Source organism: Aythya fuligula, chromosome 2, assembly GCF_009819795.1.
Source record: "Aythya fuligula isolate bAytFul2 chromosome 2, bAytFul2.pri, whole genome shotgun sequence".
In the NCBI taxonomy this organism is placed as follows: domain Eukaryota; kingdom Metazoa; phylum Chordata; class Aves; order Anseriformes; family Anatidae; genus Aythya; species Aythya fuligula.
The window spans coordinates 62,873,034-62,887,593 of record NC_045560.1 but is presented as its reverse complement, the minus strand read 5'-3'; the positions used below and the strand labels follow the sequence as shown (position 1 = coordinate 62,887,593).

Sequence of the window (14,560 nt, the reverse complement as noted above, 5' to 3'; positions counted from 1 at the left end):
AGCACAGACCAACTTGTTGACGAGGCTGAGACTGGAGGCAGCCTGGGCTGCAGTGACCACGCCATGGCTGGGTTTGTGATCTGAGGAATATGGGCCTGGCAAAGAGCAAAGTCAGGACAAGTGAAATTCCAGTTATTTAAATAATTCCTGGGACGCTGTTCTTAGGGACAGGGGAACTGATCAGAGCTGGCAACTCTTTAATGGCATTTTTCTGAGAGCACAAGAGCTCTCCATCCTAATGTGTAAGAAATCCAGGGAAGGTAGGAAAGCAGGACAGCTGTGCAAGGACCTGCTGGGCAAACTGAGGCACAAGATGGAAGTGCACAGGCAGTGGGATTAAGGGCATGTGGCCTGGGAAGATGTGCAGAGATGGTATCAGGAAAGCCACGGCATGGACGGAACTGAGCTTGGCAAGGGGTGCAAAGAATAACAAGAAGGGATTCTGTAGGTACATTGCTCAGAAAAGAAAGACCAAGGAGAGTGTGTCCCTTCTGATGGATGAGAAGGCAGAACTGGTAATGACAGACATGGAGAAGGCTGAGGTACTCAACAATTCTCTGCCTCAGTCTTCACCGCTAGTCAGGCTTCCCACATCTCTCATTTCCCTGAACCTGTAGATGGGGGCTGGGTTTCAATGTCCCACCCACTGTAAGTGAAGAGAAGGTTCAAGACCATCTGATGAAACTGAACAAGTTTCAAGAAAGTGGTCTCTAGCTACAAGTCTATGGAGCCTGATGCCATGCATCCCAGAGTCCTGAGGGAACCGGCTGATGTAGTTGGCAAGCCACTCTCCATCATATTTGAAAAATCATGGCAACCAGGCAAAGTCCCCAGTGACTAGAAAAAGGGAAACCACTCACAGTTCTAAAAAGGGTAGAAAGGAAGACCTGGGGAACTACAGACCAGTGAGCCTCACCTCTGTGCATGGGTAGATCATGGAGCAGGTCCTCCTGGAAGCAGTATCAAGGCACATGCATGACAAGGAGGTGATCCACGACAGTCAGTACAGCTTCACTAAGGGCAAATCGTGCCTGACCAAGCTGGTGGCCTTCTGTGATGGAGTGACTGCATCAGTCAACAAGGGAAGACTGACCAACGTCATCTACCTGGACTTGGCAGTACAGATCCAAGGCTGACTGCAGTTAATGGAAGCCTCCCTACCAGTTTCAGTTTGGTCTCCAGCTCTGCATCTGCCTTAAGTTTTGCTTTTACTGAAATAAATACTGTGGAGGTTTCTGTTCACCTTCAAGTCTCCTGTGCCATAAATATGCATGGTGTGCTGGGATGGTCTATCACAAACTGAAGAATGAAGTAAACGTCCCCTGCAGTGGACACACAAAATATACAGAAGTACAGAGCACTCCACCTCGAGTGTAGAGAGAGAACACATTCACCCTTCCTTTTAAACATACAGGTTGGAGGAACAACTAACACAAACTGAAGTATCTCTGCTGAAATTTAGCAAAAGTGAACTAATTTACTACAGCTGAGAACATGGCCCCAGATTTTTGTCAGTGGTGCATTTGCTCTTATTGTGAAAAGAACATACCACGTCTGCAGCAAAACAAAGACAGAAGTATTCTGAGGACAACTCTCCCTACACATTCTGCTGGCATCAAGCACCAGTGACAGCATTGTTTTGGCATACTTGTTGCATAGGGAAAGGCATGATGGATTTGAACACTAAAACAGAAACCGATGTGAAATGTCACCTGGCTAAGCAGATCAACTTGCTAATTACCTAAACAGATTTATTTTTAAACTACAAAAACAGCATGTTTCTTGAGAAAATTATTTTTTCCCCTTTGCCAAATAAATGCAATTAACACTTGCCAAGTCCTCTGGAGTTCTTCATCTGCAATTAAGGACTTCACAAAATTAGACCGGGTAAAGTATTCAAAAACACCTTGGGGCAGTAGTGACCCTGGAGGTCTCCCCCAGAGCTGTGCTCCTAGAAGAGGAAATGATGCTTCTTACAGGATCTTCTACGTGCTTCTATAAGTGCCAGCACACCTGTGTACTCGAAACATTTTTCTCTGAAGCCTGAGTGGCCTTGAAGCCTACTGGGAATGAGGCTGTCATAGAGGTGAGCCATCACTTGGCATCTCACCGCCTGCATTAGTGGCTGCCCCTGGCAGCAGCGGCACTTCTGAAGCAGAGGAATGCCAGCACGTCAGCAACACTGTCCCGTGACAGCCAGGGTGAGCTGGGTTAGGAAGCAAATATCCTCCCCCATGCCATGCAAGGTAACTGCTGGAATGGTCTGACAGAATATGGCCAAAATAAACACAAACAAGCCTGTCTTCGACCCAGAATTTTCTCCAAGTAAAGATGATTCTTGTTCTCGTTGCGTGACCTGGTCCCATTTCACTGAGTCCACAGATTATTTTCCTGTTTGTATTAATGGGATGCTGGGGTGCATACAAGTGCCAGCAGCACCACAGAGAAACAAGCACCCGATGAGCAGCACCAAGGCTCAGACAACTTTGTCTAGAGACAGGATCTACAATTAAACCTTGTCAATCACCCCTTCTGTTTTGTCAACTCTGGACGTAAATGCAACAAATCATGGTAGATATTTGGCTTAAGGGACCACTTGGCCAAATTTGCCCTTACACACATCAGGACTTTGAAAATTAAACAAACAGTGTTTGCATAACACAAAGCTTCTCACAGTGGGATAATTTTCAGTGGCCAAGGTGGGAAAAACATACGAAGATAATCACAGAATCACAGAATCATCTAGGTTGGAAGAGACCTACAAAATCACCTAGTCCAACCTCTGACCTAACACTAACAAGTCCTCCACTAAACCATATCACTAAGGTTTATAATGAACTATATAAGACTATGTGTAACAGATTTGATTTTTTTTTTTTCCCCGTAAGTAACAGATACACCACTTTTGAACTTGACTGCAGCACCCCACTGAGAGAGCACAAATCCTCCTGCGACATACCCTGGGGAGGGCTGCTATCTTCTTAAGACCCCAGCAGTTCAGTAGCAGCTCCAAGACTGCTTGCAAGCTGCAGGAGCTTCAACAGCCTTTTGCTTCAGGTGCCTCCCCTCCCAGCCCATAATAACATTGCAAACGGATAACAGCAAACCGTGTTTTGCCATGCCAGATCATTTTCTTATGCTTTCTCAAGACCCTGAGGACATTTGCTATACATGCACTTCACTGTGATTTGATTTAATGGAGCTACTCTGCAGTACAAACACTCCTGTGAGCCCATGTCTTTTCAGGGGACACTGTTGTTCATCAAAGTGTTTTTACTCATTTTGAATTTTCATGCGAGTATCAAAAATATGTAACAGCACTTTCAAAGCTGAGTGCTGAATATTAGAAATAAGCAGGTTACAGAAGTTTGAAACCGTCATATATAACTGTCGTCAAGGAAATATGATAGCCTAGAAAGTGTTGTATGGGAAAAACACATTTAGGTTACTATGTCCATAGCTAGCTTAAAGAATTTTTCCCTTGAAAATACAGAAGATCAATTTTGTAATGAATATTGAAGTATTATTTAATAATATTCTGTATTCCTGCAATACAATACAGATTAATGATTTACGAATATAAAATTCAGCACGTATTTTTAAGCCTGATTTTGCAAGCAGGCAGGACAAGAATTTTTTTTCTAGCCTACTTTTTTTCTCATTTATTTAACAAATAAAGACAGCCAATTTCTTTGTACTTACATAATTCCATACTGTTGTTTTCCAGAGGGCTAAACAGGCTTTTTAATTTCTTTAAGCTTGGCATTGTATGAAAGTAGATATCAAATATTCAGAGAGCTCAATTTAGAAAGATCATTTTTCTGATGCAGAGCTTTTCTGAAGAGCTTCCTGCAAAGCTACAAACAATGGCAAAAACAGCAATTCCCACCAGGCTGACGTCACTCTCTGGCCAAGCCTTGTTTTAGGAGGCCTTGGGCCAAAGGGAGGTTCATGCCTGACAAAAAGGTGAGAAATTTATAGGGTATGAGATATCAGAGAAGCTGACTACTGCAAACAACTATAATTAACCTCTTTTGCAAAAGGAGTGTTTACGAACCTTGTTTTCTTCACATGTAAAAAGTCACTGTATCACAGTATCACCTTCCCAGTCTTCTGTCACTACCTTTTAACAAAATCCAGCTCCTTCTATCAAAATTAAAGTTGCCCAAAGCCAATGAAAAATTCAGTAGGGCTCCTCCTCGCTGTACTGAGTGAGCACTGGCTGTTTGCAAACCCTGTTATCCCCAAGAGGGCTGATGGATGGCAGGTCCCTCACCTCCCCAAATACCCAAGCATAAAGCAGCTCCCTGGTGCAGACATAAGGAGAGCTCAGATTGACACATCATGCACTCAGCTAGTGTCATTAGGGCTGACATTGAGCACACTGAGCAGCCAGCTGCACTGATCCTTCATCACTAAGTTAAACCACATTTCTTCCAAGGCATCTTCTTCCATTCTCTGTGTTCAAACGGGGCTCCTGAGACGCTCTTCCTTCTTCAGACATTCATTCTTGTCAGTTCAAATCATCTACCTCTCCAAGCTGTTAGCAAGGATCAATTTCGGGAAAGCTGATATGGGCAGACTAGAGGCATTACTTATTCCATGCAGTCAACTTTGACAAAATGTGGCCCCCCTTACTTCATGTCCTATGCAGCTAGAAAGACGTACCACATGAAATTCCACAGAGTTAAGAAGCCCTGCTAACAGAGGTCTTTATGAGCTCCAGTTAATCATTACTCTTGTATTACACATATTTTAAATACCTTTTCCAGCGCTTCTCTATCAACCAGCTCCTGCACAGCCAAAAGCTTGATACTGCAAGAAAAAAAACACACAAGAGAAAAAAAAGAATGAATCACACCATTGCAAGCATTACAGAAACACAAGTAAGAGCAGAACTGAAGTTCTCTTCTTATTTTCTCACCTCCAAGAAATTTATAGAAGCATAGATTAAAAAAAACACTCAGGATATAATCAACTAAAGAAAGAGAGAAACAGTATTACTTTGCTTTGCTTTAGCTGCTCCAAAGAGATTTTCTGCTTTCTGCTTTACAAGCATATCTGAGTTCACTTTACAGAGAGCCTGCATTAATCATTACATTTTTAATAACCCAAACTAATACTGAAGGATCTTCTGAACGATGAGCACAGGGAAAGAATCTAAACATTGCTATCATTTTTAGTCAGCTCTGTTCTTCAGTATCAACAGGTCTCCATGAGTCTCACAGTAGCCATTCCAGGGAATTTACCGTATTATATATGAGGTACTGTACCTAAGGCAACCCAGCTAAAGAAATTTGAGGGGGATAGGAAGGAAACATGCGTAACTGAAAGCAGGGTGAATAGACAGCAATCAATAATCGTTGTCCTTGTAAAGCCACTTGTTAAGCAAACCCCAATTTCTTCATCTACTGAATCATTCCTCTATAGGCTAAACTCTACTCACTGAATTGCATTCACTTCAGCAAGACTCAGAGTTACCCAAGCAGGATTTTGCCCTGTAAGACAGGTAACTCAGGTAAATTACTTCTAAATCAAGGTATGTAAAAGAACCTTGTTCCGCTTCTACACTTTCATGATTGGTTTAACGAGTAATCATAAATTATCCACTCTTCTTCAACTTCAGTTACTTGTATGTGTCCCCAGTTACTGCAAAAGCCCAGTCTTTTCTTCCTTTCTAGGCTAAGGAATATCAGGAAGAGATTTTATTGCATCCCCACCAAGCTGAAAGGCTCCCAGGATGGGTAGGAGCCTGAAAGCAGGTGAAACTCTAGAGATGTTAAGGCTAATCCCAATGACATTTAACTAAAACATAAGAGCACATCAGGAGGAGGGCCTATTGGACATTCCCCATTCTTTTTCAGTCACTGTAGACTTTTAAATCCATTCCATGCTGAACTCAGCACTTCAGTCTTCTCCATTACAAAAAAACATTTTGTTTCCCACCAACAGAGACCAACAGATGCATGAATTAGGTAATGACCTCCATTACCCAGTCTTAAAACCTGTCGCTTAGTATACTATACTTGTAGTCCTGAAGATAACTTCCTTTACTCAGAGATACACAAACATTTGTGTTGCATCATTTGGCTCTTCCACTGCATTCAAATATTGTTTAAATCACTCTCGTGACTCTAGACAGACCCAGGACAGGACAGTAAAAAGCTCCTATTCAATACTGCGTGTGTAGCTGATGTAGCAGTCTGTCACAGGATTTACTTTGCCGTGTACTACAAGAACTTTTATCAGCTGTTCCAAACCTCAGAGCAATGTTGCATAATTCTCCAACACCCACCAATGCTCCAGTACATTAATTATGTACCATCCTGTAATGGCAGTCAGCAAAACATAGCTTCAGTCATGTCCTTCTACTGCATTACAGTGCTTTCCATTACAAGTATTCACAGCCTAACACCCTGAACATACATGTGCTTTCACTTTAACGTACTTCCAGTTTTCAGATGTCTTCAAAAGCATCATAAAAAGCCTACATCCAGTGAATTATGAATAGCCCCAGGCTGCGCATTCACAGTCTGTAGAGCCTATTATTGCTAAGACAAAGAGCGTTAGAGATGGTTCAGAAAACAAAGGGACAATCAGAAAGGAAAGGTACTCCACTGAAGTACTACCGCCACAGTGGCAAGGGGCGCACGATCTGTCACAGCATGGAGAACACCCCGTGCTGCACACACACGCCAGCAGGACGGGAAGGGGCTCAGGAAAAGCACAAAGCCAACACAAGGCAAAGTCTGCTGCAAAGACTGCTTCAAGCCCCTATGCATGTAGTGAAAGCTAACATTTTGCCATTCCCTTTCACAAGCTGTTCAACAGTGTCTTTTTAACTATGCAAATTACTTTTGTGTTTTCCTTTTGAAGCCAGCAGTCACATGAGACTTTGAACACTTCATCATCAAAAGGTAGAAAATATCCATTGAGGTTGCTGATGCTTCTACCAATTTACCAATCTATTTTACTAACATTAATTATCTGACACTCAATAGCTACAGAAGAAAGATGAAGCAGAATGCCAAAATGCAAGCACCGTTTCCATTTGAGATCATCATCTCATTGTACACACCTATCCTCATTGCTATTTACAGTAATAAAGCCCCACAAAAATTCCTTCAGCCAGCATGCTTTTATTTAAAACAAAGTGTACTGAGTTACAGAAAAACGAGTGATAAAGAAGGGAGCATAAATCCTTTTCACTTTACCTCATTATATTTAGAGTGATGCTGTCCTCCTGCCCACAAAACGTTTAGATCCTGCAGAGATACTGGATATACAGGGCCAGAACCAAATCTGAATTAAACACTGTTACACCATTGGCAAGAACAGTTTTCGTGGCCTGTGCGCTTGACTCCTGCTGAGAAAAAGACTTTCCTCTACTGCTCTAAACTTACAGAGATCAATGTTTTCCCCATATTTTCCTAAGGGTCCTCACTGTTTTCCACTCAGGCGTCACCTTCACACAGCCAGCCACAAGACACTTGTTTCCTCAAAACACCGGCACTGATGCTGCCTCTGCCCTGGGTTACAGTTCACGGCCTGGAAAATTGCTCTCGATAGCCAGTTATTTACTGCTCTCTCTTCCAGTGACTCCAAGTAACGTTTGTATGTGCTACTTCATGCAATGTCGGCTTAGAAAGGCAGCTTGTTTTAAAGCTGCCACTTTGGGGAAAAACAAGCAAACAAACAAACGAACAGGCTGCTTATTTTGGCTATTTTTTTATCCAACAAGTAGTGAAAGCAGCACACGCCCACATACACTGTGGCTTATGCTTTTGCTGAGGATTTCAGAGTAGAAGGGAAAACGGCTACCTAGCCCCTGGGGGACAGCTCTGATACCGCAGAAATGCAACGACAGGTACTGAAGGATGATGCTGAAGGCAGAGCTGTCTGTACAATGCTATGTTTATGTGCTCTGTTTACATACCCTGTTGCTATTTCTTTCACCCTCACCTGCAGTATGTGAACACTAACTCATAAATGAAGCTGTAGAAAAACCTATTTCCTGAAGAAACCTTTTGGCTAGCTGCTCTCACCCACCAGCTTTCAAGTACACCGTTAACAAAGCTGTACTGCAAGTAACTATACTGACATGATGAAAGAGGCTCTGGTTGTATCCAAACCTGTATTAAAAGTACTTACTGACTCAATTACTTTCCACAATCTATTTTAAAAAGCTACTGAGATTAATATCCTTGCACCCTGGCACACTCAAGATACTTGAAAGCATGCAGTGATCAGGATGAAGAACTCTCCTACAGCAGTACAAATATGCGAACATGATGTGCTGTCAAGGAAACACGACTTCGTTTTTCTTTTTGGCCGCGGGTGACACACAGCATTTTCTCTCTAAGGGAATTCCTTCAGGTTTCCAGAAGATTAGTCATGGTGCTGAGCGAATGCCTATAGCTACAGACCATTTCTACTCCTCAGGGCAGCATTGCAATCCTTCCCTAAAAGCATGCAACTTCAAAACAAGTAGCACTGGGTTCCTCTCTCTAATCCCATGTACTCCACTGCAGGAATAATTAAAGCAACCCTTAGCACTGCTGCAAACTCGCTGACAGGTTCCTTGCTGGTTGGGGCATTCCCGTTCACCATGAGCCATCATCACAGATTTGCACTGCCCTTCACCTCCCAGTTTGAGCTCTTCACCTCCCACTGCCCCCACGTCCCACTTGCTCTTGGCACGAGCACAGTGACCTGCACCTGCTGAGCCAACCACACTCCGGAGGTGAGGTCCCCGTTCAGTGCAGAGCCTGGTGATTTCAGGAAAAAAGGAAAGAGGAGGGAGTGAGGAAGAGCAAGCTGGGTGATCGACTGGTTCTTGAAGTGTTTAACGCATCACAGCATCCTGCAGAAGCAACTAGGTGCTGTGATGGTAAAGCAGCAAGTCACCACCAGGAGAGTGGCACTGCTTGGAGCCTGCACCTGAGCTCCCCGTGCCGCATTACCCTGTAAGCAGTCAGTGCACCGTGAGTCTCCAGGCGTGCCAGCACGGCCAGATGTGTTACTGCTTTGCTCTTCTGTCTCAACAGCCAGCCTCCATAACCAGCTCGGAGCAGCAGAGCTCCCTGGCCAGCCAGCACTGGTTGCCTCCCTCCTGCCTGTGGGTCTATCAGGGCGAGTAATGATCCTCTGCAGTCCTTTCTGCTTTCTGCACCAGCCCACTCACCCAGTTGGGTTTCTCATCTGGCAGCAACGTGAACTGAGAACTGATCTCAATTTGCTTTGCAAGCTTATAAATCTTCACTTGGGGCCCGAGGTTTTCCAAAAACTTCATGCTCAGACCATAAGCCTGAATAAAGCTATCATCGAGAAATGCTCTATGACTTCTCTTAGCTCTCTGGCTCCTTCTTCAGCATACAGCTGTACCAAATCCCACTTCATCTAGAATCACAGATATTATTACAAATAGCCTATGCAAAAACCACTTGAGCACAAGCAATTATTTTAAGCATTATTAAATCATTCCCTCCTCCCTCCCATAAAATGTTCCAGTTTGTTCTTAAGATTAGACCCCATAGGTCCACAGAGAAGTTTTATGGATGATTTACATATCCCAGAATCAATCCTTTTTAAGCACCCAGAATAAATGCCTATAATGAAGTGCTTGATAACAGATTCACGTTAGGGTTAATGCAAATGAATAGTCCAAGACCCCCCCCCCCAACACATACATCATCAAATCTTTATGCTGAAATGCTTTTGCATACGTACACAAACTGACTTTACTCATAAATCAGTTCAGTGGTAAGAGACGCAGACGAGAGTCAAAAAATAAAAAACAGGGTGAAAAAACACAGCTCTGCTGTGCTCACAGCCCCTGGTACCTGTAGGGAGCTGGCTACTGAAGCACTCCCCATCAGCCACCGACTCGCAGCTGTGGTCCCAGGGCTTGACTTGAGTCCCCAGGTCCCTGCCAAACAGCACACTCCGACTCATCTCCACCAGGCCAGCCTACAGTCCCAGCACTTCTTTCGGTGCTCACCAGATGACAGGGTGAATAAGAAGGAGGGCGGTGGTGCTTATGGGCTGTGGAGGGGGCTACTGCAATTACAAGTTTACTGCAGCAGTCATGAGAGGGAGGCACAACCCCGCTGCAGCCAGCTGCTGATGGCACGATGCTAAGGACTGTGATGAGCTGGGTTTTAATTGTTGTAAATACAGGCAGAAGAGCAGAGGCAATGATAACATGCATCTTTGGTAACACTGGGGAGAGATAACAGCCAAAAAGTGACACACAAACAAACAAACACAACAGTACTAATACATGTAAAAGCAGGCAGAAGAAAGAAAAACAGCACACTTAATGACTTATCCTCATAATCTTCCTCCATCTACCCATATGAAGTCTGACAGGGAAATAAAATCAGTTTCTCCTTTTCCACTAAAATCATCTGTGTCTTCTCAATCACTCCTCAAATGGAGGGAAAATTTGTGCCTGCTGCCATGTCTAATGGCTGCTGGAAGACACCAGAGAGCTTGTGAAATACACAGACAGCCCTGGGTGGGTGTACCATGCCATATTGCTTGGAGACCAGCCACCAGGTAATGGCACAACAAAATGACTTGGAAGAGTCTCAGGAAAAAGTATTTTTACAGTAAGGAGAAATTAGGATAAAACCCATGAGCCACATTTTCTTTTATAGATACACACACGTACACACACCCCTGTATATACATACACACACACATTCATCCATTCAGGGGTACTCTCTCGCAGTCTCGCAGGATGAAAGCAGCTGTTCTTCGATGCCTGGTCACCATTGATTTGCCTGCACAAAGGTTTAAAATCAAAAAGCACATCAAGGCTCCGCAGCTGGGAACACAACCAGGAGTAAATGGAAAGAACAGAGAAGTTGCAATCCATCAGGCAAACTGCCAGCCTAATGCCTGCTGGACAAACGCTGCTCCCCCGACGTTTGCATCCACGGGTCCTGTTATGTTGTGTGAGTGGCTGGAGTATTTGTTACAGAGAGAAAGGAAACCGTAATGGAACTAAAAGGGGGAAAACATGAATTATGGATGCTTAGTACAGAGCATTAAAGGGTGAAACAGCGGCATCTGAGAAGCAGCAACAGACTGGAGAAAAAGTAAGTAGTTTAGTACTGTTTTCCTTTCTTTTTTTTCAGCGATCTCCTGAGTCCCATGGTGCTCTCAATCCTCTCTGGCATGCCGCTCTCTCCTTGCCATTCTCCTTCCTACATCTGCTGTACAACAGATATGGGGCCATCATTTTGTAGGAGCAATGCACTTTATATCAGAGGTCTGACTCAGGCTTAACTGATGCTCTGGTTTCAGCATAGCTATGCTGTTGCAATAGATGACTCGTAAACCCTGATCTGCATGTACTGCCAAAGCACGAGTGCAAAAACAGAAAGTTGCAAGAGCATCCAACTTCTTCCTGGCTCTCTGGAAGGCAGTAAGACATACTTGCACAATGACCCAAACCACAAGCAGCAGCAGAAAGCACAGATGCCCACATGTAACAGAATCACGGACTGCTTGAGGTGGGAAGGGACCTCTGAAGGACGTCAGGTCCAACACCCCTGGCTTTGCCAGGGCCACCTGGAGCACGTTGCCCATGACTATGTCTAGGTGGCTTTTGAAGATGTCCAAAGAGAAGATTCCACAACAGATTCACCACAAAATTAAGAGGGGAGCTGACCAAAAATCCTGGGTTCTCTGCAACTTTAAAGGTAACAATGCCCATAGTAATATTGTTCTTTTCTTGTCCATCTACCCAGAAAAGGTATCTTCTGAACTGCGAGACACTGATGCTCAACAAGAATGATAGGCTTCTCTGTTGTAAAGGGGATTAAGAGCAGCAGGGAAACTCTTCTTCTCCAGATAAAGGATATCAGACATTATTCTTTCCTTGTCCGGAAAAGGGGGGAAGGAGACTGGACATCATCAACTCATTTCCACTTGCATAAAATCTCTCTTTCTGAAGGTTCCCTCAAACTTTTAAACCTGAGGAAGTTACAGAAGGAGCATCCTTTTGGGTGCATGCAGCACACGTGCACAGAAGCACTCTACTTGCATTATGTTCACACATTTGCTGTCCTACCTCAACTCAGGGTGTAGAGTACTGAAGACATGAGCCCAGAGCTAACTGCACTTTCCAAAAACTCTTTGTTTGCTAAGTTAGAGGCCATCCTACAGACTTTTCTTCTGCTGGCATCTTATTTTTTCCTATTCTTCCCCAACTCTTTCTCCTCAAGCTGGTGCAATGCCAGGAGAGTGGCAGCAGTAATAAAAGTAAGCATTATGGAAGGTTTCCAAAGTCCTTGGAAGAAATGTTGGTTATTAAGGGCTGAGATATACTGCACTTGATTGAACAGTACCAAACCCGATTCCTGAGACGCAAAGGTTAATTAGACAAACGGCTCAAAAGGATCAGTTGGTTCTAACTCATTACTTGTTGATTTTTTTTTTTTTTAAATTCTAAAAGAGATTTTAAAGTAGACCAGGCATTTGAAAACAACCCCCAAACTCCCAAAGGCATGAGATCAAACCATGAAAGGCCTGAGACTGCCAGTAACTCAGTGATTATAGAGTAGTGGCCTAGTGAATAAAGAGCAAGCAAATCAAATACATATATTAAATTATACTGAACACAGCAATCTTGTCGTCATGTATCTTCTAGCAGCGACCAGGTGCAGACACTGGCAATGCAGATTTACTTCCAAAATCATTCAAAACTCAGGCTGGGCAATCCAGGAGGCTTCTCTGTCACCACTTCCACCTACTCCTTCACGCATTACGCCTGTGCCAAGGACTTGACTACACGATAATTCAGGCAGCATAAGGGGATACTACTGCAAGCCAGAAAAAACAGTCATATTTACTCATGAAAAATACACACATTGTTTCAACCCCTCTGTTTCAACTTGCTTCTGGCGACAGTAAGCCAAAAAAAGTTGCCCGTATTAAGAAAAGGGAGAGGGTGGCTTTTATTTGCATTTGTATTGTGGCAAAATGTATTCTCCCTCTTCCATATTGTATTTCTCACTATTTGTAGCTAAGAATAATAATGTCTCCCTTCAAACTGGTTTGCCTTACATCTAATCGTTTTGATATTACGGAAAATGCTTTGTACAATGTTCACAGTTTTAGGATTATTACTATTTTTAAAACACTTTTCAGAGTTAAGTCTGTTTCCTCATAACTCTGCAGGAAGACACAGGCTTACAAAGAGTGTTGTGTTTGTGGCAACATTGATTTCTTGTGAGTCATTAAAACTGGACATGAGCAAGTTATTTAACTTGCACTGAATTATTCAAATCTGTCCAACAAGGGAGGAGACCAGGATTTAAAACAAAAATTAGCAGCTCATAAAATCAGAGGTGACTTAGAGCTTCCAAATATAGGCATTATATTATAGTGTAAGTGGTGTCTGGCATTTGGCTATTTTTCTGGATCTTCTAAATCATTCCCTGTTTGGGTAGGGCCTCTTCGTTCCAGAAACGGCACCTTTTCCAATCTAATCCCACTTTATTGCAGCAGTGGAAAAACAGACCAGTCCTTAATTAAACCGAAGTGTATGCCTTCAAAGCGTGGGTACACGCTTTGTTACACCCTCTCTGGGAGAGGGTGTAACAATATGCTATCGTGCTGCCACGAGGAACAAAGCTACCGATAAAATTTGGGGGGCTTGGGGTGCAAAGCAATTAACAGGGACTCTATTTGAAGAATTTACCTTTGTGTCCCTGCAACAACGTATGGTTGGTGGTACATGACCCAGAATCAGCTGGTGGTATCCGAGTGCCTGTAAAGTTTAGTCTGGCTTTACACGAAGAGTATTGAAGCTTCCTGGCTGAATCTGAATATAGAACTTCAAAGTCTTTTGTAATATGCTCTTAACAAAGACACTGGCACTGAAAAGCTGGCTCCAACTTTTAAGAGGCTGGCAGCGTTCCACAACAATTGTGCGTTTCATATGAACATTTTACTCAGAATACTTTACGCCGAACTAGAATTGGTTAAGCGGTGGAAAGGCTGAACACCGGGGATTAAAACAGGAGAACATACACAAGAGGTGCTCAGAGAAATACTGTGAAGTTGCTGAGAAGAGGCACTGTGATGAAGGGAAAGAAGCACTAGAGAGATCAAGAGCAGCACTTCGGTCGAGTGTATTTTCCTCTACAGCATTTTCCTGACCAGCTTCTGTTGTCTTACAAATTCAAAGACATTTCCGGAGGAGGGATAAAAAGAAGTGTGTCATTACAGCAGGTAGAGAATAAAGCAGAAAATGCCTTAGCAGGCAGACTGTATTTCTTAAGGACTTCCCACTGCATGGCTAAAAGCCCAATGGACTTTACAGTGTGGAGCTCTGGGAGCTCACAACATGACTTTGATGCTACAGTGCCCTGCAAGAGTATGCGGCAGGCCTCCAGCACCCACAAACTCTCCTCAACCCCTGCATTTTTTCCATCACCCTTCCAAAAATCTTCATACTGCACCAGAAGCCATTTTGGCTTCTTCAGTGATACTAAGGAAATGAACAGTAAGGCACAGGAATTAGTGATCATAAAGGAAAGTGTTT

General features: G+C 43.5%; 1 protein-coding gene across 1 annotated transcript in view; it reads right to left on the bottom strand.

Moving 5' to 3' along the window:
• EEPD1 (endonuclease/exonuclease/phosphatase family domain containing 1) overlaps positions 1-14,560 on the bottom strand; it is a 63,740-nt gene that overhangs the window by 26,082 nt on the left and 23,098 nt on the right. Inside the window, exon 2 of the mRNA XM_032181070.1 lies at positions 4,764-4,815. Within this exon, the coding sequence (XP_032036961.1) occupies positions 4,764-4,815 (52 nt within the window). The remainder of the gene's footprint in view (positions 1-4,763; positions 4,816-14,560) is intronic.